This window comes from Arachis hypogaea, chromosome 16 (genome assembly GCF_003086295.3).
Source record: "Arachis hypogaea cultivar Tifrunner chromosome 16, arahy.Tifrunner.gnm2.J5K5, whole genome shotgun sequence".
In the NCBI taxonomy this organism is placed as follows: Eukaryota; Viridiplantae; Streptophyta; class Magnoliopsida; order Fabales; family Fabaceae; genus Arachis; species Arachis hypogaea.
The window spans coordinates 117,211,819-117,238,284 of record NC_092051.1 but is presented as its reverse complement, the minus strand read 5'-3'; the positions used below and the strand labels follow the sequence as shown (position 1 = coordinate 117,238,284).

The following is a 26,466-nucleotide window of genomic DNA, read 5'->3' as shown; positions in this document are numbered from 1 at the left end:
TCTGACGACCAAACACATCCTTGTTGACCCACACAAGTGAATCAAAACTCAAGGATAAATATGCCCCAAAAAATTGGCCCCGACGGGGAGGAGAGTCAGAGATAGAGAGAGACTTAATCAAATGATGAATAAACTACGAATGTGATACAAATATATATAACTGAATTTGGATGTCATAGAGCTCACCCAAAAAAATAACAATAATGAGATGCCATGTTTCTAGTTTGTATGGGGTAAAAGGGGTCCAAAATTATGAAGTCATCAGCCCTCATCATCTATTGGGAAAGAAAAATTATAACAAGTTTATATATACAATAAAAGAAATGTTTGTGGCTTCCTAATTAGATTATTAGATTATTCTTCAAGGGTTTGTGGACCCCTTGAAGGATCGCCCCCCTAATTGCTCATTTATTAATTCTTTCATTTACCTAATTATTTATGTATTTGTGAAGTTCCATAGCTAGCAAAATCCCCTGCAGCAGAAACAAAAGTCTAATTACTCAAGGTTACACTCAATGTTATTCAATCCTTACTCTTAATATTAAGGTAAATGATATCAACCACCCTTGAGAATTGAGATTAAGTGATATTACACACAGCACTTCACTATTGGCAAAAGTATAAACTAGTCTCCTTAAGATTTAGATTATATGGCTCTCAATACACAGACACCCTTGATAGCTACGATATTAAGAAGTGTCATACGTAATATCACTTAACCTCATGGGAGATCAATGTCATTTATCCCTAATGTTATGAAACGAAAGTGTAATTGAAAGGCAAATTAAATTTACACCATAATTAGCAGAACTCATTGGGGTTATCTTTGCTTCGAATGAGAGGGACACCGTCTTCCCTCCAAACTATACGCTCTTCGCACAAAGCTTTGACCACCTCCACATATAACCGGTGTTCCTAAGTTCAAAAATGAAAACATAAGACAACAACGAATCGCTAGGCTTTTGATTACATCAATGTAAAGGTTCATGCATGCTTCTTGTGGCAAATAAATTTGCTGAACTTTCATTTAGGATTGAACTTGTTTAAAGACATATAAAATGCTATTACCTCCTTGAGAACCCTGGAAGCCAACTCCTCTGCAGTGTCATTAGCCAGTACAGGGACAGCACGTTGAGCAAGGATACGCCCCGTGTCATAATGTTCGTCAACGAAATGAATTGTAGGACCTGAATATCTAACCAACCCAGAAAAAATGAAGCAGAGACACCTGTCTCCCATACGAAGTGTGACAATTCAAGTGAAACAGCATGAGAAGTTTGGCGAGAAGTGTACCTTACACCCGAAGCAATAACTGCTTTGTGCACCTTCAGACCATAGTATCCTTTGCCTCCAAAAGCTGGAAGAAGTGATGGATGAATGTTTAATATGGACTTTTCATAAGCCCGAATCAATTCAACAGGTATAAGTTTGAGGAATCCAGCTAAAAGAATAAAATCAACTTGGAAACTCCTGATGAAGAGAAAAAGTACTACGTTAAGACTCAATAGTATAACCACATCTACGTGGAATATCAAAATTATTGCTTATGCAAAGTTGCAGCTTTTTTGGCATCTCTTCTATACTAATAATGCAGATGCCTTTCAATCTAAAAGTAACACATCCGCCTTATGACACGACTTACAGTACCAGAAACGAACCGGAAAAAAAAAAAAGAGGAAAAAGAATTTACACTCTATTGTTTAATAGATTCATATCGGTAAATAATTTCACGGAGTATACTATGCCCTTTGTTACTTAGGTTACTTAGGCACTTCCGATGTACTGATTAGGAAGAGAGTGTTCCAAATCCTGTGACAGACTGCCTTGTGTTTCATGAAAACCAACCAGTCTACTAGATTTTTACTTGTAGATACAAGGTTACAAGCCAATACAACAGATACACAACAATCATAAAAGATAACAAAATAACAAGTTTATAATTTATAGCATATGTTCTTGGACACATCATGTAGAAATTTCCCATAAATCACAACTCGAGTTTCTTCATATGATAAGTGATATCCACAAAAGATGCAAATGATGCTTGAGATCTACACATGCAAATATGAGGATGAAAAATTAGCTAAAATGATGTTCTTATCTATGTTGATAAAGCTATTATTTTTGCACTGAACAATTTCAGATTGAGAAGGTGGAAAGCATTCAAAGCAATAATCATATTTTCTGCAAGTGCATATTCACTTGGAAGATTTGGTGGCTCCGTCCAAGAGGTCCAAAGGAGCTATTTGAGTTAAATTTTGTTGTTTCTGAGAAATTCTGGTATACTTACCTCTATTTTTATAGAAAAAGACATTTTTATACAACATGGTTGATCTTGCACGTAAGGAATGTGAAAGTATTTCATAAAATTGTAATAAAGAGACAGATTAACACATTGAAGAGTAAACCAAAGAAGCCATTGCAGCAAATTTAACAAAGAAGCACTGCACTGCACCGCACCGCACCTTAGTGTGTCAACAAGCTCACTTGGAGATAGCCCATCGGATCCATCCTTTACTTTAGGGAACAAAACAACTGAGATACCATTATTTCTTGCATACTCAGCACCTCCACAATCTGGAATAAAACAAATGAACAAAAGAAACTTTCAGTACACCAAGACACAAAAGGTTAACATACTTCCAACTTGAAGATAAAGTGCACTTTGGAAGAGCAAATGTTCTAATCAACAAAAAAAAAAGAAAAAAATTGCTTCCTTTTTGTTTTAAATGAAGGAAAAAGATGACAATGATTTCGTCCCTTATCAAATTTCTTCAACATTTCACCCTGGAAATGATGGCACAAATACAATAACACATCATGCAAGACAGGTTCAGTTCAGCTTATTTATCTTTGGTAGTTGTCCTCTAAACTAAGCTCAGTATGTACATCAGTACATGAATAGATTCACATAGTTTCTAATGATTGGTGAACGTATTCTAAGATTGCAGCATCTAATAGAAATATTGAGTTCAGCTCATTCATCCGTAATATATAAAATAAATTAATAAAGTACTAAACTCTCTAATTCTTTTAAAAGTTCATATAAATATATGAAAAAGAATTTTATTTAGTTAACAAAAAGTAATTTATTTTTACCAAAATAAGCTGAAACATTCGAACCCTTAATCCAAGTAATCTCATTTAAAAAAACTATCATTGAAGAATAACAGAAATATAAAAAAATTAAAATAAAAGAAGCAATGAAAAAGTTCAAGGATTCGAAGCATACCATGTTTATTTGTGACCAAAACAAGAACATCACCATGGAGTGAACCCTTCAACGAAGCCTCATGTATGGACTTGAAATTGGACCCTCCACCGGACACGAACACTGCCAGCTTCTTCCTCCTCACCGGCATAGTGGCCCCAACTTTCACCTCCTTCACTTCTTCTTCTTCTATCGTCCTCCTTACACAAAAGACCCTCTTCTTCTTTCCCTCAGTGTAACTGCACCCCAATCTCTGAATCCCAAGGTTCTTGGGCCCAACACAAGGTAAAGTATGAAGCTTTTTATGAGAGGGTAGCAGGAGTGACGAGGGTTTGGGGCAAAACCTAGAGAGGATTTGTTGAGCTTCCATGGTAATTATATCTTCCTAAAAGGAAAGGAAAAAAATAGGATAATGCTACAATTCTGTGTGTGTGTGTGAGGAGGAGCTTTTGTTGGAGTCAGGTAGGAAGGCCAAAACGGTGGTGTTTGGCGTTTGAGGAGATGATTAGATGACACACAACACACAAGACTGCATTACATGTATGGCAATTTTTTTTTAATGGGTTTTCTCCTAAAACACCTATCTTATTCCATCAGCACAAAACCCTAAACCCTTTTTCAGGCTTTCCACCAAAAGCCTCCGAAGCCTAATCACAGAGGGAAGAAAAACGTATAAAAAAATAAAAAGTAAATAAAAGAACCACACGCACAGCACCTATTATCTAATAAAACTATCAAATATCAATGAAAAATTCTTCCAGTTCCAATCTCTTGATTCACAGAACCTATTAGCATCAATATTACATACAAAATTACAAATGCAATTGATCTAGACCTATTACAAATTAAATCAACCAGTTGTACATACAAATACAATTAGCATCAATACATTAAAACAGCAAAAAAAAAAGTATAAAAAAATTAATAAGAATAACTAAATAAATAATCTCACCTACAGCAGAAGCAGAAAGCCAGAAACAGAGTCAGGGACGATTTTCCAACTTCGGGTCGTTGCAGTGTTACACCGTTGCAGAGCAAGCCACCGGCGAGAGAGAGCAGAGCTTCGGCACGAGCTGAGCTTCGAAGAGTTGCCAACACGATGACGACGGGGGAGCAGAGGCAGACGAGGCACGAGGCGGAGGCAGAGACAGGCGAGGCACGGCGAAGACAAGGCGGCCGGGACGACAGACGGAGGAGGCAGAGACGAGCGGAGGAAGCAGAGGCGAGCAAACACTGACGGCGCGGGGAGAAACATAGGAGCCGGCGAGGAGAGAGACGAGTGACGACCTCCGTTGTTGGCTGCCGTTGTGTTCGGCAGTGACCGTGCGGCGAGTGAGGTAGAGAAGTGAGAGTGAGTGTCTAAGTGAAGCTGGGATTCTTGGGAGAGCGTGACTTGAGGCAGTGTTTTGGATAGTCTCTTTGGTAGCGTATGATGGAGAGACGCAGACAAAAAGACTGAGAATGAGAGATAGAGACTAAGAGACACAGAGATTGAAATAAATTTTAGTATTTTGTTTGGTGTAAAATGGGAGATAGAAATTGAAACAAGAATAAAATTCTAATTTAATTTGTAAAAAGAGTAAAATTAGAATTAATTAATTAAAATGAGGGTATTTTAGGTATAAAATGTCATTAAAATTTCAGTATCTATCTTTAAAAATTTTAGTCCACTGTGTTCCTATTTTTTGGAAGTACTGAAATACTGAAATTTTAGAGACAGAAACAGAAATTTTAGTACCAGTCTCTGAACCAACAAACATAATACTGAGTCTCAGTCTCTCAGTCTGTGTCTCAGTACCTCAAAACAAACGCTACCTTTGAGACACAAATACACGGGAAGACACAGACACAAAATCTATAAAGCACGGACACTTCGCTGAGTTGTTATGTCCGCGTATCGAATACATTTCGAATACAACACTCACCGACACTCGTTCGACACGCGTGTCTGCTGTGTTCAACTGTGTCTTAATAAAAAATAAAACATTTTTCTCCGGACATGCTTTGGCACATCTAAATACCATGACGTATAAGCGTGTCCAATCTTATTCTTAACATATATTCTTAAAATAAATTTAGATATAGTATATATTATTATTTATTAAAACAAAAAATATTTTAAATACTTGATATAATTAAAATAAGACATTAAAAATAATTAAAAATTTTAATTTATATTTTAATATCAATAAAATATCATTACAATTTATCTAAAAAATACTTTATATTTTATATGTATGTGTGTCCCCGTGTCATGTAAAATTTTAAAATCCGCGTGTCGGCGTGTCCCGTGTCGTGTCGTGTCCCGTGTCCGTGTCAGTGTCCATGCATCATAGCATAAAATACACAATTTTTTTTGCTATGTTTGGTAATGATGTACAAGACACATTGATCTTAACTAAATATCATATTTACCTTTATCACTGTAACATCACTACCAACATTGCTTTCTACCATCACTGCAAATAATTTTTCAGCCTCAATCTAAATAACTATGAAATATCATTAAAATATTTAATCCAATAATCAAATCAATAATTTTTTTATATATAAAAAATTAAAACAGATATCCAAGAAAAGAAACTTGAACAAAATATATCCAATGAAAAAGAATAATGAAAAAAATACAAAAAACAAGTACAATTTAAAAAACAGATATGGAGGCGGTGAAGACAGATCTATATACAGGAAGAGGCAACGGAGGCGTCAGCACCGACACGAACCAACAAAGGCAATGGAGGTAGGTGAAGGTAGATCTAGAGGCAAGGCAAGGCAATAGAGGCATCGACACAAGCGACGAAGAAGAGAGGCGAACCAAGGCAGATCTGGAGGCGGTACGACGATGGGGATGACGGAAGGCGACAGGGAGGCAGCACAACGATGGTGATGGCAACAACGCTGAGAGGGAGATGAGGGTGGCAGCAGAAGAAGAGAGGAAGAGAGGCGGACAAAGGAAGGAAGCGATGGCGACGCCGGTAGTGATCGCGGTGACAATGGTGGAAGGAGAAGGCAGGGGTAGAATAGAGGTTGGAAGGTGGAATGAATTGGAGAAGAAGAGGGAGAGTTATGAAGATAGGGTAAAGGATAAAATTGGAATTTAAAAAATAACTAGGGATAAAATTGAAAAAATTTGTGTCTCATGGGTTATGTCTCAATGTCACAGCTTGAAGGAGATACACAAAATACATGTATTTCATATACATCTGTGTGTAACTGTGTCCATCAAAATTTTGTGTCTCAACAAACAAACAGTGTACACATTCCACCGTATCCATGTCTCTAGTGGACATGGACATGAACCAAACGCTGCCTGAGGTTGAGGTTGGGATTGTCATTGAGCACAACCTCGTGAAAATTAGTTCCTTAATGATTTTAATTTTGGATTAATTAGTTATTGAAAAAAAATAGTTAGATCTTTTAGAGAAAATATTCGATTTGGTTTCAGAAGTTATAATCGAATCTTAATTTAGTATTTAAAATTTTAATTGTTTTTATTTAGTCTCTAAATTTTTTAAATTTTTATCACAGAGTCATTATTGGAGAGATGACGTGTACAATAGAATACTACGCTGGACTCCACTAAAACAACGTCGTTTTAGTTTGGCGCTTAAAGAGCCCAAAACAATGCCGTATCATGTTTTGAGATGGCAAACGTTTTAATTAAACAAGCACTACACCATATTTTCCTCATAATAGGACTATTCTTCTTTCTCTTCTCTTCAATGGCGTTGTTGCGAGTCTGACTTATCAGATTCGTTGAAGTCACGGTTCTCTTCTCTTCAACCACTTCACATTGCATCGGCCGTCTTCTCTTCACCTACGTTGACTAAGTTTGAGGTAAGAAAAATAGTGAAAAAAATTTTTCTATACCCATGATAATACTTTGTTTTTTTGCTTCACTTTTGGTTCCTCCTCTTTTTCTTTTGTATACATTCTAACTAAATGCATGTTGTTTTGTATGTTAGTATATGTTAATTTTGTGCTTATTCTCTGTTAAGGTTTATGTTTTCAGTGACTACCATTTAATTTTTTAGCTTATTAGTTAGATCTTCAATCATTTCTGTTTCTATACCATTATTTGATTTAAAGTATTTTAGGGGAGTTTTTTTGGGTTAGGGTTTTAATATTAGTGTGTTTATCTGAGAATCAGTGGATTAAGAAATAAAAGGATAGAATCATATTGTCATATGCAATATGTTACATTTGATTCTTCCTCTTGTTTATTTAAAAGAGAGGTGCAATTTTATCAAAGTCTTAATCTCTATATGTAGCCAAGTTAATTAAATCAATTGTTTCTTGTATTTTGTAACATGGAGTAATTGATCCAGAAGATTTAATTATTAATCATATATAGAGTAATTGATCTGATTTTTTAAATGAACTATTTTTGGTCTGTTGTTGTCTCATAATAACAATGCAATTTATGTTTTACCAAATCTAACCTTGTCAAGATATGATAAAGAGTAGTCAAATTATATTCTTTTGTCGTATTGCATTTCTCTTTCTTTAAATCAATTGAATTATGAATAAACATTGAGGTGAATTTTGTTGGTTTTTTATATTTACTATTGAAATTGTAGTGGTGGAATGAATTGAGAATTCTACTTAGTTGCACTGACATAACAATATATATATATATATATATATATATATATATATATATATATATATATATATATATATATATCAAGCACACTAGTTTTAGTTATTGTTGTTGTTGATCATTTTTTAAATTTTCTGTGTGCAGATGGGAGATCAATTCATTAAAATTATATATTACCACGGCAGATCATTTAACAGAAATGAAGATGGAAGCTTGACATATTACAAAGAGCAAATTTTAGAGTTACTTGGGTTAGATACAGACACATTGGATGTTTTTTCAGTCAGGAACTACTACAAACACCTTGGCTATGATAAGGTCGAGCAATGTAGGTGGTTGGTTCCCAACATGCTCCTGACAACTGGTTTGAAGATCCTGACTAATGACAATGAGATGCTAAAAATGTGCTTCTATGCTAAGAGAAACAACGGAGTTGCTCATGTGTATTATGAGTTTGGAGTCTCTGAACTGGATTATGTTGAAGAACAACAACCATTTAAGTCAGCTAAGGAAAAAGAATTGATGTATTCAGATGAATCGACCCATCCACCGAAATACCTACCCTTGCCCCAAATCTAACTCCCACACAAATATCCACCTTTACTCCAAAACCAACTCCCATCCCAATACCCACCCATGCCCCCAATACCAACACTCACCTCTTATCCAAAATTAATTCCTATCCTAATATCCACCTCTACCCGAATCAAAACTCCAAACACAGTAACTGAAGTTAGGCCCAAATCCAAGCCTAATTGCAACCCAAAGTTATAACCCAAGAAATCAACTGAACCCAAAAAATTAACCCAACCCAACCCAATAAATCAACCCAATTCAACAAATCAAACCAGCCTAAGAAATTAACTGAATTCAAAGATAGTAGAGCAAAAATGAATTTGAACAAGGGTGAAGGATATGTTAGAAGGCATGTGATAAGGCAAGTAAGCAAAGGGTCTCCAACAATATTATCATCTAAAGGGAAGGCAATTCATATAGAGATAGATTCCTCATCGAACAGCCATGATAGCTATAATAGCGCGGAAGACAGCCTTTATAAGCATGGGGTGAGGAAAGCTCAAATGAAGACAAAGATTCATTGAAGATTTCAGCTGCTAAAATAAAGAAATTCAAATCAAAACATGTTTCACAGGGCCATATAAGTAAAAAGAAGAGAAAGATTTTGTTAGAGTATGATAGTTTAGTGGTGGGAGAGTCTGATTCCGGTGAGAATGATAATTACTTTTTGGTGGATCTGATGCAATACATGATGTGGTCGTAGCGTATGATGCTCATGATGGCTATCATGATTATTCGAATGGAAGAGATTCACGGTATTTGGAGGAAATGAAGAAACCTCCAGCCTCTGAAGACGAGCTATCTGAGGTGGAATCTGATGATGTATTTCCTGTGTTTAACAAAGGTGCTAGATTTAGGGAGCTATGGCTTGAAGTTGGTATGAAATTTAACACAAAGCAGGAATTTGAAGAGCCTATCTGGGAGTATTGTATCCAGGAAGGTAGGAGAATTTAGTATAAGAAGAATGATACTGTTAGGTATAGAGCCCTGTGCAAGACCAAAGATTGTGACTGGGTGGTTTATGACTCAAATGATAGTGAGTGAATTTGCTGGCAGATAAAAACCTTTAATAATGATCATACCTGTGCAAGAGAATGTAAAAACAGGCTGGCAAACAGAAGATGGTTAGTATGTAAGCTGGTGAAGAAGTTAAGGAAGTTTCTTAATCTAAAGCATTCTTAAACTCTTGCCTACTTTAAGAACAAATGTGACTTAGATCTTAATAAATCTTCTCTTACGAGGGCTTTAGGAGATGCAAGGCACATAGTATATGGAGATGCAACTGTTCAACATAATATGGTTAGAGACTACGGTATGACCCTTCTTAAGAGCAATTCTGGGTCCATAATTAAAATTAGGGTTATCCTTCAACCAAGCCCTGATGAAGATCCTATTTTTGAAAATATATATATATGTTCAGATGGATGCAAGAGAGGATTTAAGACTAGGTGTAGACCTTTTATAGGGCTGGATGGAGATTTTTTAAAGACACGTTTTAGTGGACAAATCTTATTAGCCATTGGATAAGACGCGAACAACCAAATTTATGTAATAGCCTATGCAATTGTGAGTGTAGAGAACAAAGAGAATTGGAAATGGTTCTTGGAGTTGCTACTTGAAGATCTTGATGATTACCAACTTGGGTGGTCCTTCATTTTTAACATGCAAAAGGTAATGTTTAATCATGTTATGTCTTACTAATTGAATTAGATATTCGTAATGGAAAATGTTTAATCATGTTATGTCTTACTAATTGAATTAGACATTGATAAAAGGTAATGTTTAATCACGTTTAATAATATTATATTTAACCATACTTAGTAGTGGATTGGCCTTGTTACTAATTTATTCTTATTTTAACATCGTGGTTGTGTTAGCTTGTTATGGGAGACCATTTTGAGTTCATTAAAATTAGTTTAAAGACCAGTTTGAGTTTATTTAAATTAGTTTAAGGACCTTTCTGAGACTCGACAGTAACTACATTTTGTGGTTTTTTGTTTAACTTTGTACAGGGGATGATTCCAGCACTTCGGGAAGTTATTCCAAATGCCCATCATAGATTTTGTGTATGGCATCTGTGGAAAAACTTTAACAAGCAATGGAAGGACAATGAGCTTAGAGGATTATTGTGGAAATGTGCAAGGTCAACAACACAAGAAGGGCAAATTGAGGAAATGAGAAGAATTAAGAAGCTCAATGAAGAGGCATGGTCATATTTGAGCAAGTGGCCAAAGGATGCATGGAGTAGATCTTTTTTCAATAATGTACCCAAGATGAACAATATTTGCAACAATGCCTATGAGATTTCAAACTCACGGACTAAGGAGGCCAGAGCCAAACTTATCATCACACTATTGGAAGAAGTTAGAATGTATGCTATGAGGACAATTGTTAGGAATAAGGTGAAACTTAGGAGCCACATTGGAATTTTACCCTCAATACAGTGTAGTAGGTTAGAGAAGTTAAGGAAGGAATAAAAGAGTTGAAATCTTGTATGGTTTGGAGACGAAAAGTATGAAAAGTTTGAAGTCATTGGCCACCCAACCAATATGGTAGTTGATTTGGGAGAGACGTTATGTTCATGTGGTTTTTGGCAACTAAATGGTAGTTAATGAATTCTTTTTTGTTACATGATCAAGATTCATCTTATATGATACCATGTTTTGGTTTTCTGATACAAATATATTGATATATTGTTGGTTGTATCATTTGTAATTCTGTGTGTAGGGATGCCTTGTGTCCATGTTTGTGTTGTATTGGCTAAGGCCGGAAAATATCCTGATGAATTTTGCCACAAGTGGTTGACAATAGATGCATATAATGACACATATGCATTCCATTTAAATCCTATTCCTGGCCAAGCAATGTGGGAGAAGTCTCCATTCAATAGACTACAAGCTCCGAAATTCAAAAAGATGCCAGGAGCATCTAAGAAAAAATGTAGAAAGGATGCTGATGAGGGCCCCGATGGAAGCAAGAAGCAAAAGACTAAGATTAAAAGAATTTATAAAGAAGGTTCATGTTGCTATTGTGGGGAAAAAGCTCACACCAAGAGAAATTGCTCAAAGAGAAAGGCTGAAGAAGCGGCTGCTGCTGCTGCTAAAGGTGGAAATTCCAACCCTACCGTTCCTACCACTGCTGCTCCAGTTGTGAACCCTGCCCATGCTATTCCACCTGCTGATGTACCATATCAAGTTGGTGCACCTAATGACAATCTGTAACACCCTACCACACAGAACTTTACACCTAAGACATAAATTAAAGGTGGTGAGGTGCTACGACCTCTAAAATAAAAATACGTAAATATATATGAAGAATAGTTTAACTAGTAGCCTTAGAAGGAAGAAAGATCAAAACAAGACTAAAAACGCGTCACACTCGAAAGGCGATAGGATAAAAGGCTTATACAAAAAACTAAAGAGACAAGTATATAAACAGAGTTTCAAAAGATAGATACATAATCAAGCTCTAAACTCGACATGCGAAGCAAAGGTCGGCTAAAATATATATATATATATATACACAACCCACAAATAAACCAAAAGACAAATACAATTCCAAGTTCTTGAAAGTCAACCTCTAAAAGGGACAAAACATGTTTTTAATACAACAGTGGAGAATATACATCTATATAAAAGCTAATACATAAATAGAAAACCCCAGAATACAGATCTTTGCTTCCAAGAAACATCCAGTACGCTCAGCAAGGTGCATCACGTCCTGCATCTGAAAAATAATAACATGTATGGAATGAGAACCGGGGGTTCTCAGTATGGTAAAGTGCTCGCATGGTTAGTATAAAAGGTCCCAGAAAAGCTAGAGGCAATCCTAAAACTCCAACATTTAGATTTAAACTTAAAGATTATACTAAACCATAAGTTTTTGGTAATCTATCCAGGGATCCAAATTCTAATCTAACTATTCCACTCTTGTCAACCCAACATTTCACTTTCTGTCTCCTCCAACCCTTCAAATCACCGGTAGAACAACCATCGTCACTCCTCCACCAAACAAGGGATCTCTCAGTTACAAACACATACAATGCAGATAAGGAAAAATACAGATAGAATGCAGTCATAGCAGATAGAACATATAGCAGATAAGCATAGATAATCAACTAGGCAAACCCAAGTAATGCACGCTCAAACAATACAGACAAATGCATGTGATGTATGCCTGTCCTACTGGCCGTGAGCTCACGTATTAGTTACTTTGCCAGAACCCAACACACCCAGTAGCTAACTCGGATATCGTCTCTCTGACATGCCTCCACACTCTTGGGATATAGTGCCCGTCACACTCTCAAGATATAGTGTCCATCACACTCATAGGATATAGTACCCGTTGCATTTCCCGGGATAAAGTGTTCCCACACTCTTGGGATATAACACCCGCCATACTCTTGGGATATAGTACCTGCAACACTCATGGGATATAGTGCCCGACACACTTCACAAGGTAAAGTGCTTCCACACTCTTGGGATATAGTACCCGCCACACTCTTGGGATATAGTGCCCGACACACTCATGGGATAAAGTGCCTAACACACTTTACAACAGAGAGAAAATGATGCAACAAAAGTAGAACATATTACACACAACCAATCTTACAAGCAGAAATCACAACTCAACATAATCCTTTGTCAATCCACCTCATCATAGTCACAGTCACTATCTATCAGGTATATAATGTCCAGCACACTCTTGGGATATAGTATCCGTCACACTGTTCAATCATAATCATTATCCTCGTAATTACTTTTAATATTCTTTTTATTCTCCTTCTTTATCACTTACCCAGAGCAAGTGGACAATACCACTGCCTCTTACCCGGTCACAATATCTCATTTAATGGCTATTCATCATTACTTTCATCATCTTTATCAATCTCCTCTCATTCACCATTACCAACGCCTCATTAATTTAGTTATCATTTCGCAAAACCCTTCCAAAAATTCTCTCAACTTATTTGACATACTCACCATCGTTCTAAGGCTTAAGAGCTTGCTAACAAACCTTAAACAAGTGTAAAAAAGGTTTGGAAAATCAGAGGAATGGCCGATAGTTCAAAAACGGTGAATTTTCATCAAAATAGTGGTTTCAGAGGTTTACAGACTTTCCAGAGAGGTCAAATAACAAAAAACAGAATTTTAGTATAAAACAGGGTGTTGTGCGTACTCCCCATGTCGTGCGTACGCACGCATCATTGTGGCCTTCCATTCCTGTGCATACGCACACTTGCAAAATCCTCAGGGTGTGCGTACGCACAACCTCTCATGCGTACGCACGAGCCGAAATGCATTCCCTGGTCTGTGCGTGTGCACACGAGCTTGCGTACGAACACACACCAGAAACCCTGGTTTTCTGCAACTTAGGAAAAGTTTAGTTTTCAGCACCCAACTTCTGACATCCATAACTTCCTCTACAAAACTCCGTTTTCTATAAAATTTATATCGTTTTTAAGCTCTTAAAACTATATTTAATTTGAATCAAAATCCATTCAAATCCAAAATTCGAGGCTAAAGTTATGAACCGCTGAAGTTCATTAAAAATCAAGTTTTGCCCAAAAAAGTTCAAAACCTCTATTTTCCAAATTCTCATTTCCAAACCAAACCACTATAAACTGAATCAATTCCAAAACACTCAAAATCAATACCAAATACTCATCAAGCATTAATCAATCATTCAACCAATTTAAACTATTCAATTCTCAATTTCTCAATTCATTCAAAGTTCTCAATTTAATATACTTAAAATCAATACTCATCAATAATTAACCAACAACATTTTTCATATATCAACTCATACCCATTCAACCAATTCATACTCATACCCCCACAATACCCCCGATCATCATCATAATTCATTTAATTCCATTCCTTCCATAACTCCACCACACACTCTATCATCATCACTTATTATCATCAACAATAATATATCATTATCGTTAATCACCACAATCATCATTAACTATCACCAACCTCATTCATAATAATAATCATCAATTATCAACACATTCACATAACTAAACTCAATACTTTCACCAAATCACTAAACCTTAACAAGTTCACATATTCAACTTATCCTACGGTCAACTTGCCTAAATTTTCACGTGACATTAAACATTAACTACGAGAAACCAAAAACATACCTTGGCCGATTCCTTCTTAAGCTCAAATGCCAAACTTCAAGTTTCAAAGACTCCAAATCAAATTCAATGATTCCAGTCCCCAAAGGTTTGTCCCAAGAACTCCAATTTGCTAATTCAACTCCAATTCAACATAAACTCAAATTAGTTCATATAATTTACTCAAATTAGTACTAGGGCACATCAAATTGGATAAACTACAAGAGTTTAGAGTTTTCTTACCTTATCCATTGATGATTGAGGCAAAACCCAACAATTATCTAGTGTTAAATTGTACATAAACCACCAAAATCATCAAAATCACTCAAGATTCATACTAAAATGCAAATTTAAAAGGGGAAAGAAACTGCTCATAATTTACAAAGTTTCTTACTACTTTATTTAAATAGAAATGAAGAGGACTCCGAGACGAATGCGTGGCCACAAACAGTTCATCAATCGGAGCTTCAGATTAGAAGTTATGGTCGATGGAAGATTGAAGTGGAAGATGATTTTGGTTTTTGGTTCCTCCCCTCAATATGCAGCGTGTTTCACTTGATGGAAGGGGGAGAGCGAGCTGAATAAAGCTTATATACATGGGTAAGTGTGTGGGCTTGGGCTTACTTGGACCCGGTTCATCCAGTTTAGTCCGTTGGCCTAATTTTAGGCTAAAATTTTTGAAATTAGTGTTAAAATTTGTATTTTTGATATTTCTACTCTTCTAACTGATCAAATATTAATTTTATAGTTAATTTTTTTAAATAATTAATTTATTGGTGAATTATTTACTAATTACTCAGGATTTACACAATCTACCTTTAATTCAACACCAAAAAGTTCAACATGAAGGTCAGGCTGAGGTTGGACTTGGCATGAGCCAACCAATTATGTCTCAGAATGAATACTATAACACCCAAATTACCCTAAGCCTTAGCAAAGGTTAATCAAAAGTTACGACAATTCTAAGGCTTATACATATTTATATAGAAGGAAATAATATATTTTAGAAGCCCGATGAAGGATTAAGCTCAAAAATAGAATTACAAAAGCGCAAAACGTTCACACGAAGCTAACGCATAAGATACAAGGTATAGATGCAAGAGAATAGAACATATATAGATATAAGAGTATAATAATTATAAGGAACTAGCCGCAGCTCGCGGAGTTTAAGTCGACTAGAATATACAGACATATAGAGTTTTGAAAGTAAAGCAGCTTATACAAAGTACCTCTCTCAAAGTAAGCCTCTAAGGCAATATAAACACAAAAGTGAAAGAACTAGTCAAGTGGCCAAAATGGCAACAAAAATGGAATAAGGTCCTCCGCTCTGTCACCATCAAATAACTCACCGAGGTGGGTTGCGACCTGCATCTGAAAAACAACAACAAAGTAGGACAGATCGATCCCTCACACACAAAACGACGTCGTCCCCTTCCCTTACCCCTATTTGATCGATAACCTTGGAGGAAGACATGGGTGTTGATGCTGCGATCGTCCATGATGAGTGAAGGGAGCTCTTCATGTACAAGACAAGGAGGGGATCTTCGTGCGCTGTGCTAGGAGGATGTTCGCGAGTTGCGATTGCGCCCAAGTGCTACTGTGGCGTTTATGCCATTATGTACAAGTCAAGAACGACTAGTAACCCTAATAGAGTGTTTCTTGGGTGTCCATTATTCAAGGTAAGTGAGCGATTTTTACAATAGTTGGGTTATAGTGTGCTGGGTGTTGATGGGTGATTCATTGAAATTTTGTTCCAGGCTAAAGAACCGTACTGCCGGTACTTTGTCTGGATGGATGAACATTTGAAAAAATTAGGGCCGTGGAGCCTGAAGCCTTGGGTGCGGTGGATGAAGCTGAGGGAGTAGCCGTTGAAGAACAGCTGCTTGGAAATCAAGATATTGAGGAAAAAATAGAAGAGTTAGAGAGAAAGCTATTGTCTATTGAAAGCAAAAAAAAATTGAGTTTGTGGCATATAACTGTGATTGGTATAGTAGTTGTTGTTGTTGCTGTATGTATGTTGAAGGGGTATGATTGATGTACATGGAATTAGTTGTAATGGAACTTGCCATTGGTGGCTTTTGAATGAAAAGTGTATTAGTGGATTGAATCCATTTTTGTTTTGTATTTAGAACATCTAAACATTATTCCAAGCATTATACAAGATAGTAATTCTGGATAGATTTTAACCAAAATGTTAGAATGACAATGTATCTGATTTAATCCAAAACATTGCTAAACAGCATGAGTTAAATCCAAAATATGAAAATGTCTGGTTGGCATGTAAACAAGTTTTCCAAGATTACTCTTCTAAAAAACATTGTCTAATGTCATGCTAATAACTAGCCAAAAATAAAAAACACAGAAATCATGCTGCTTTGTTCACTTCCTCTGAGGCTTGAGAATTCTCTTTGTGGCACTGGTAGCTGCTTTCAAGGTCTCCTTCGAGGGTCCCCTGCTGGTGTATCTGCTTTGAGTTTGTTGTGTGTGGTGTTAGATTTGGTGGTGGATTTGCACTTGTTGGGGGTCGGACAATTGGTTACTTAGGTCTGAAAGTAGGTGAAGCAGCATTGGAGACTGGTTGGTCCATTCTTGGCAGCTGGGATGGAGGAACTGGTGCAGAAACTGGTGCAGACCCAGATGCCTCCCCAGCACTAGGTTCAGTCAATTTTTCACCCTGTGATTGATTTTGATCCTATGTAACAAAGAGACAGCAATGTAACCAAATAGGGTAATTAGTGCTTAACCTAACCAATTTTTTAGAAGTGACTCTCTAATAAGAAGTATAAAATGGTCCTAAAGTATTTTTTGTGCTGGCTTACCTCTGGTTGAGGGGCTGATTGTGAAAGGGGAAGCAGCACCAGAGCTTGTGAGTTGTCAACTGTCTCCTTGGATTTTTTCTTCTTTGGTTTCCAGTTGGGGTTGCTTGGAGCTCCTTTACAAGTTTTATAGTTGTGCCCTTTCTCGTTGCACTTGCTACATGTAACCTGGAAGCTTCTTTTCAGCTTGTCTCCCTGAATATGAGCCTCAGCAGAGTCCTTGTTGCGGTTGTGCACCTTTGGCCTCCCAATAGGCCTTTTGATAGGTGGCGGGGCAGGCCTCAGCTGCTCAGTTGTAGCCCAGAATTCTTCACTAGGAACGGGCTTGATGCAATGTGCATATGTCTTGTGAATGGACTCCATACACAACCATGGATGCACATAATCCTCAACCTGGTCATGCCTCTTTCTGATAGCAGCAATAGCATGTATGCACGGCATGCCTGCATAATCAGTAAAACTTACATGTAAACCAGCATAACTTTACATAAGACGAGCACATATTAATTGGATTAAACTATTTACCAGTCAATTGCCATGTGTTGCATGAACAGATGTGTTTGACTAGATCCACATCCACTTTCGTCTTCTTTCTGGTTACCTCAAACCTTTTTCTTTCATTATCCCCCACCCAATCAGCTATCCACCTACTGCTTGGTTTTATCTTCATCTGCAACCTTTTCTCCTGAACTGGTGCTAGCTTACCACTATGGTGTTCTAACAATCTAATGTGCTTGGTCATCCTCCTCATTAAGTAGCACCTAATCTCCTCACATATTGTCAACACATGTTTAACTCTGTATTTTACTACCTTTGCATTGAACACTTCGCACATATTATTAGTCAGGTTATCCACCTTGGGTCCATGACTAAAATAGGCTTTAACCCAAGTGGTAGGTTCAAATTTCATCAAATATTCCCATGCCGCATTGTTAACCCCCTTCAGCCTATCCATTTTCTCCTTGAATTCTGGTTCAGTTGTACACCTAGCACACTCCCACACAATGTCTCTAATGTGCATGTCTTTGAACTGATTAATAAAGTTCTTCCATATATGCATGACACAGTTTCTATGATGTGCCCTTGGCATCACCTCTTTTAATGCTGGTAGCAGGCCCTATTCAAATATATTTTTGAAAACAAATAAACACCAACAACTAAACAGCATTATAGCCTACCCTAACAAACCCTACAACTAAACACATTATAGCCTACCATAACAAACCCAACAACTAAACAGGGTATATGCTAATTCAATAAACACCAACAACTAAACAGATTATAGGCTATCTCAATAAACACCAATAACTAAGCATATTATAGGCTATTTCAATAAACACCAACAACTAAACACATAAAGGAAAGTAAGAGTCTTACCTTTTGCTGGTCGGACATAAAGTTCCAAGCGAATTGGGAGGCATCACCCAGATCTTCCTGAACTAGTGTCAGGAACCATTTCCATGACTCCTTGGTCTCAGATCTTGCAACAGCAAATGCCACAACATAGAACTGGTTGTTGGCATCCTGGGCCACTGCTGACAGTAACTGGCCTCCATGGTATGTCTTAAGAAAGGCTCCGTCTAGATGGATGAAAGGCCTACATCCACTCTTGAAGCCTTGCTTACAGCCCTCGAAGCAGATATATATCTTGTCAAAGACAGGGAGGGACTGACGGATAGGCTTTACATCAATTCTTACTGTCGACCCAGGATTACTTTTGAGAATCTCCATCCCATAATCCCTGAGCTTTTCATATTGTTCTTTTTCGTTTCCCACTAGCCTTTCCTTTGCTTCCTTTACTGCCCTATATACCATCTTCGGATGCACAACTAAGTTAAACTCTTCTCTGAGGAAATCAATTGCCTTATTAGTTGTCATATGAGGTTGACTTCCCATTCTCTTTTCCACCTTCTTACTGATCCAGTGTTGATCAGCAGCATTACTACCCAGATCTCTTGCGCATGTGTACTCAGACTTGTAAGTCTTAACCTAGAAGCATAGCAGTGTCTTGTTGTAAGATAGATGTGCTAGCCATGGACAGCTTTCACCTCTGCAGGCAACTCTCACCCTTTCCTTGTCATTTTTTATCCACAACAGTTCTCTCCCCTCAGCTATGAACATATCTTTGACAACCTCTTTGAAACCATCAATGGTTGCAAACTTGGTACCCACCTCAAATCTCCCCTCTCCAAACCCATACTCTTCATTAAAGACTGGAAATTCATGCTTGTCTCCCTCATCCTCTGAGGATACTAGTGTGTGAAGGTCCTCAGATGCATACTCATAAACTGGGTCATCATCATCTGAATCCTCCTCATTCACATAGAGCCCTATTGGAGGCCTGTCATTGGGCTGTACAGATGGGACATCTTCTTCAGCATGCATAGTAGCACCAGTTCTTTGGGGATTGACATTAGGCACACTTCCTTTGGGCTTGGCTGTAGGCCTGTTTCTTTTGGGCTTCGCACTAGGCCCAGTTCCTTTGGGCTTGGCAGCTGGCCTGGTACCTTTGCCATCAGGCACACCTGCAGTCTTTCTCCTAGCACCTCTCTTGTTCCCACTTGACTCTGTCCCTGGCCCTTCCTTGACATTGACCCTTCTTTTTGGTAGCACTTTCTCCTTTCTTTTCAGAGTTCTTCTTTTCTTCATAACATCATTCTCCTCATCACAGCTAGAAGAGTCATCATCAGAACTAGTTCCAGTGCCATTCGGAGGAGGTTTATACAGCTCGTCCTCCCCACTACCATTCCCATCCCCTGCTGTTGATGGTGATGAGTGAAGCTCCCGCATGATACTGTCTACATCAACTGCATCATCAAATTCTTCTGGCCCTTGTTCGGCAACAGCATCTTCTTTCACAATCTGCGGCTCATCAACAGGGTGATCGAAGTAAATGTAGAACTCGTTGCTAGTTGAATTTCTCAGCTTGTTCTCTCGCATTTCATTTATTCCTGCATCCCCTCTCAGAATGTGCAGTCCAGACTCAAGATCATTGCTGGTTGGGTCATACCAATACACTGCCCTGTATGTTGCATAGCCTAGACCCTTGAATAGTGTAACCAAATCCCCAAAATTCACAAAGTCCAAATCCATCTCTGGAAATTTCTCAACCTTCCCACCAATATACTCAAGAGTGCCACTGGGTCCTCTACCAAAATGACCTCTATGGTGAAAAATAGGTACAGCATATATATCAACCATCTGCATTATGCACAGATATAGCAATCACACATTAAACCCTAGATCAAGTGCCTGAGAAATTTAAATCAGTTAAATCCCTATAGAATTTTTTCCAGTCTCATCCCCGAAACAGAGTATGCGATCATGACTAACCCCAACCCGATGCATTATATTCTACCAAATAGTTAAACACGAACGAACAGTATATTCCACTAATACCCTTACCTCTGTAGCAGACGGCAGCTTCTTGCCAGACGAAGCCTGTCAAACCCTTCGCCACCCGCAACATCCACTGAGCACACAACACCTTCTCAACGAGTTGAAGATGTTCTTTTTTTGGAGGGAGAAAGAAACTGTTTGTCTTCTGGTAGGATTTTCAGTAATTACAGGTGTGGCTTCTGGGTGTTATAGGAATAACATTATCTGAATAGGGGTAAGGGAAGGGGACGACGTCGTTTTGTGTGTGAGGGATCGATTTGTCCTACGAATTTTAATATCCCATCTAGCTCAGCAACCTAAACGGACAGGTCACACTCCCCCCAGCCACATCAGCCTTCTCCGGTGACGTTTTCCAACCCAAATCAATGGAGGGGTTCAATTGTCCCAGATTTTACAAGGTGAGGGGGTTAAAAGTATTTTCAAATCTTAAGGGACGAAAATGTCCAATTTTAAAAAGGTTAGGGACCGATATGTCTTTTACTCTACTTTCTAATGTTTATATATCAAACAATGACGCATTAAAATAAAATAAGATTTTAGACAAAATTTATAATTCAACATTTTAGTAACTACATTATTAACTATAGAATAATTAATTCTAAATCATTATATAATCATAACATAACAAATGAACAAATATAACCCTATTAATTAACCAACAAAGCATAAAAAATTCAAATTAATCATCAACTCAATATTAATCCTAAAAATTAATTAACAAAGCATTACAAACAAATTCATATTAATCATTAACTCAAAATCATATCTTCAAACATCACAATCAATCATGCAAACCCAAATAAAAGTATATTCTATTTGTTCAATTTTTTTTATATTTTTATCATCTTTGTATATTTTTTAACTATTATGTTCTTAGTTATCAAAGGGATATGTCTATTTTTTGCTTCACCGTAATGGACCAATCTTGATATCATAGTCCTTATTTTAAATATTTGGACTTAAAGCACCATCTACATCGATATTTGCATTACCTACACATAAATTGATACCTTTTATTAGTTCATATCATTACCAACAAAACTTAGTAGATAAAATAAAAATGCATTTCTAATATAAACACAACTAGATTTCTTACACTATAAGAACATCTAATATTAAAATGAATTCAATCTAATGTAACACAAGTAGATTACCTGCACTAGGCTTACCACCATCATCATTGTTTGCATCCACCAGATAATTCTCAACTTCATCCTCAATTAGTAGTGCACTAATATTTACTAATATTTATATCTAAATTGATCATACTCCCGTTAATGTTTGTGATGTGTTGATAAGTAATCTAGACTCTAGTCACTCCTACCAGAACCAACCAACATCCATCTTTTATCCCTACCCCCAAAGTGGCCAAAAGTCATAGAAAAATGAAGTTAAGATTCTAATGACATTCTATCAAGAACCACTTTAGATGGTATCTGTATGGTATCTCTTTGTGCCATATGCTGCTCTTTACTCTTATGAGATGGGTTTTGCCTCTATTATATTGCGTACACCATCGTCTTTTTCTTTCTTGTCTCCATCTTAGCCGAAAAAGTCACTCACTAAAAAAAGTTATGGTTAAAACGGTAATTTTTTGAGGTAATTACCATTGTTATACCCAAGAAAGACATTTTTAAGAACTGTTGTAATCGAGAGTGCCATTCTGATTATTGCGGTGGTTTTTAAAAAATAATTTTTAAAAAATCGCTACAATTACCAAGGTAAATATGGCAATTTTTATCACATTTAATATGATGGTTCAAACTACCATTTTAACCGAGTAAAAATGTGATTTTTGATTGGTTAAAATGACAGTTTAAAATTGCCATTTTTTTAGGATATAATGTCATTTTTCATTATTTAAAATGGTAGATAGCTATTTTTACTTAAATAAAATGGCGATTTATGCGTTTAATCTATTTTTACACCCTATTACCCAAATATTACAACGAGTCTACAAAATTGCAATATTTTAATGCATTTTAAACTATTTTTTGTAGTGACTGCCCGTGGTGAAGCTTGCTTGAAAATTTTTTTTTGCAAATGATGAATTTAACAGGAAAATTATATGATATTTATATTAAAATAAAATTTACAAATATAAATACTTTTAAAATTTGTTACTAGTGTGGTAATAAATGAACAATTTTACAGATAAAAATTATGAATACAATTATTGTTGTAAGTTATATTTTATTGTTTTTGAATATTAGCATTTTTTTTTAAAAATTGTATCAATTTTTTTTATTTTTCCTTATATAGTTGTAAAAAAAAATTAGAATAGATAAACTAAAAAATATTTAGAGAAATTATAGTTAGAATGATAAATATTAAAAATTACAATAATTATTGAATATTTAAATGTCTTTATCTAAACAAATTCAGTAAAAAAACTCATAAAGAATAAAATAAAACTAAATTAAGTGTATAAGAAAGAAAGAAATAAAAATTACCACGAGTGATAAATCTCAAAACTTTAGTGTTCTAGTTGCACAAAAAATGACTATTCGACTAAAAAAGATTCTAATCTCACTCACCGAGACCGCAAGCGACAAAATTAGAAAAGGTTTTTGTACTTGAATTTGTTTAAGTGATACTTTTAGTAGATAAAATTAGGGTAAGTTACGTAAATAATTTGTGACTTTCTAAAACAAATTACATATTTGTATTTTTTTTAATTTATGTAAACTGCTACCGTGTGTAGCAGTTTACAACATGCACATAATGCACTATAGGGTATAGCGGGTTACATTGAAATGTGTACAAAGTAGAAACCGCTATAGGATATCGCGGTTTCTAAAGGAATTGGGCCATGTATAAACCGCTATAGGATCCAACGGTTGATGTAGAAATAGGGTGTAGGGTAATCTGCTACCGCCTGCGGATTATGTGTGAGATTCTCTATATATATGCCAGTGGAAGACAAATGTGAAGAAGTAGAGTGTCATTTTCATAATTGATAGTGAGAAGAGTTTCCTAGCTTTATTGCATTACTCTAGAAGAATTCAGAAAAGTAAAAGGATATATAGAGAAATCCATGTACACATAATCCGTTGGGAGAATTAACACAAGAAAAATCAAGAAGAGATGCTCTCTTAACTGGGTTACAAACTGTTGTCCAAATTACTCTCAAATTTTATCTTCTTTAACCAATTCAGAATTGATTATATTCTTGTCTTAAAATTGATTTAGATAGAAGTCAAAGATAAAATAATGCTCCAGCATCTGTAAAAAATTTTTTGTTATTATTATTTTTCCATGAAATTGACAAACATAATTCACTTTTTTTATGTTAAAATAATTTTAACTTAAATTAATAATAAAAAAATCAATTTATTCTCAGAATTACTTTACAAACTGGTAAACATCACATAATAGTTTGTTGATATAGTTGAGAATACGAGTCATCAGTTATATTTACACCAGAAACTATATTTGTAACAAAATTGTTATAAAAAAATTAAATTTATTTCAAATTATGATATTTTGTAATAAAAATTACATATTAATGCAAAATAATCACATTTTATAACACCATATATATTTTGTTATAATTTTTTTAACAAAAACATATGTTGTTACAAAATTCAAAATTTTTTTAAGTGAACAAGAATAAACTACTCCATATAGTATGACTTTTGTTTTTCTTTTCAAAGGCATGGTCACAATTGATGCTTGTTGAATTAGCTTAGCTTGTTTTTTTTAGATAGTTTATTAATACTCCACCCAAGTTTGGGGAGAAGAGTTTTAATTTATAAATTATCCCCTTCTTTATTGCTATCGAGTACAATCACAAATCATAAATAATACAAAATTATACCAAAAATATCATAAAATCTAACAACCAAAATATACCTAATAGACTTCAAATAAAATAAGTAAATAAAAGATATGACAAATTGTTATATGATAGAACTTCTTGCATTCAGTGATTTACTCCAACTTGTTTCACTATTTATAGTCTTTGTTATACTCCCATTTATTTAAGCCATAGCCTATATTCAACACACAAGTTTTGGAAAACATGTCTAATGTTAGAGAATTTACGTACACATAATTTATTACAGGCTACAACAGATTACCCTACACCTTATTTCTACATAAATCGCTAAACCCTATAGCGGTTTATACATAGCCAAATTTTTTTAAAAACCGTAATACCCTGTAAAGGTTTTTATTTTACACAAATTTCAATGTAATCCGTTCATCCTGTAGCAGATTACATACATATTATAAACCGCTACATCCTGTATCCAAACTTATTCTATAGATTAGTCCAATATTATATATTTGTTAGTTGAGTTAAAAAATAAAAAAATCAATTAAAACAAATAGTACTATATGCAATAGAACTACTAATTTTTTTTATGAAAGGTTTGGGGGGCCATGGCCACATTACCAAAGTAAAACTCTGTCATTAGTTATTACCGATTTGAATAAGACTTGTTAGTTGTAGTGGCCAAAGAGAGAGAAATAGTGACATTGTGCATTTGGTCTGTGGGTAGTAGAAGCAATTGGGAGTCAAAGACCTATTGTGAGTAGAGATAAAGCAGGAAGAAGATGGTAGGAGTAGCGAAAGAAGAGGACAACAAAGAACTACAGTAGCAGTAATAAAAATGACAAAAACATGTATCACCTCGATCAAATATCTCATGTGTCCTCATAAATCACAATAATTTTTTCTCTTTTAACCATATAAAAATAATACAAACACATTGCTAACATTTTTTTTAGTTTAACAAGTAAAAAAAAAATCCTAAATTTTACGAGAGACTTTTCCTGTTAGGCTTATTTGCAATTTTTCATAGCCCAATATCTATATAATAATCATTTTATCAATTAATACTATCATAATATCTATTAGTAACATAAAACTGCAACACCATATTATTAACAAAAAAAATAAGTTGTTTGCTACACTATCAAAAAATAGAGTTATTACTAATAATTAAAAATTTAATTAACATAAAATAAAAACTAACTACTTCTAAACAATAATTAAAAACTTGTTAATAAAATTGCATACCATATTGTAACTAGTAACTACAATATAAAACAAGAGAAATTTTTGGGAGCAACAACTTATATTAATTTTGGTTATCATTTAATCAGCACAAATAATAAATTCTCTTTTAAAAAATATATGTTATGGTTAATTACGATTTTGGTCCCTATAATTTAACCCGAAAATTGAATCCGTCCCCAATATTTTTTTCCTTCAAATTTATCCCTAAAATTCAACTTGGTCTTAAAATTGTCCTTTTGGACAAAAATACTCTTTTACTCTCTGAGAAAGAAAGAAAGATCGGAAGAAAGAGAAGTAGGGGAAGAGAAGAGAAAATGAAGGAGGAGGAAAGAGAAGTCAGCGTCAGCAAACCAAGGTGCTATCGTCGCCGTCATTGTTGAAGGAAGAAGCGAAGAGAAAGGCTGAGAAAGAGATGGACTGCACAGCAATGAAGAATCAAAAGACGAGGGAAGAGAGAAAGAAGGAGGGTACAGCAGAGATGTCGACCGTTCCCTTAGCTTCTTCTCTAGCCGATCGCCACGTTCTTCTCCTGTCGTGGTCTTCCTCCATCGTGCTCATCACCTTGTCTTCGTCGTCCTCTTCTCGTGTTGCCTTTAGCTATGCTCACGGCGATGGTCGCCCCCATTTGTGTTTCCTTAGGCTTTATTCTTTAGCCTCTTGTTGCTGTGTTCTGAGTCTCTAGTGATGATTCTTGTTGTTATCTGTGGC

The 26,466-nt window shown here is 35.7% G+C and overlaps 1 protein-coding gene across 4 annotated transcripts; it reads right to left on the bottom strand.

Annotated features, from left to right (window-relative positions):
• Positions 1-122: 122 nt before the first annotated feature.
• Positions 123-4,655, bottom strand: LOC112754728 (phosphoribosylglycinamide formyltransferase, chloroplastic). 4 transcript variants are annotated; one of them, XM_025802480.2, is made up of 7 exons: positions 4,164-4,655; positions 3,233-3,858; positions 2,466-2,577; positions 1,294-1,470; positions 1,069-1,195; positions 797-915; positions 123-473 (listed from the first exon to the last, which is right to left on the bottom strand). In XM_025802480.2, the coding sequence occupies exons 2-6, from the start codon at positions 3,579-3,581 to the stop codon at positions 802-804; spliced, it is 879 nt and encodes a 292-aa protein (XP_025658265.1). In that variant the 5' UTR covers positions 3,582-3,858; positions 4,164-4,655; the 3' UTR covers positions 123-473; positions 797-801. The 4 variants fall into 4 exon arrangements, 2 of the variants coding, with proteins under 2 accessions (XP_025658265.1, XP_029149845.1); XM_029294012.2 differs by having other exon boundaries at positions 3,233-3,596; positions 4,164-4,611; XR_011874442.1 differs by having other exon boundaries at positions 1,069-1,470; positions 4,164-4,632.
• Between the last annotated feature and the right edge of the window lie 21,811 nt (positions 4,656-26,466).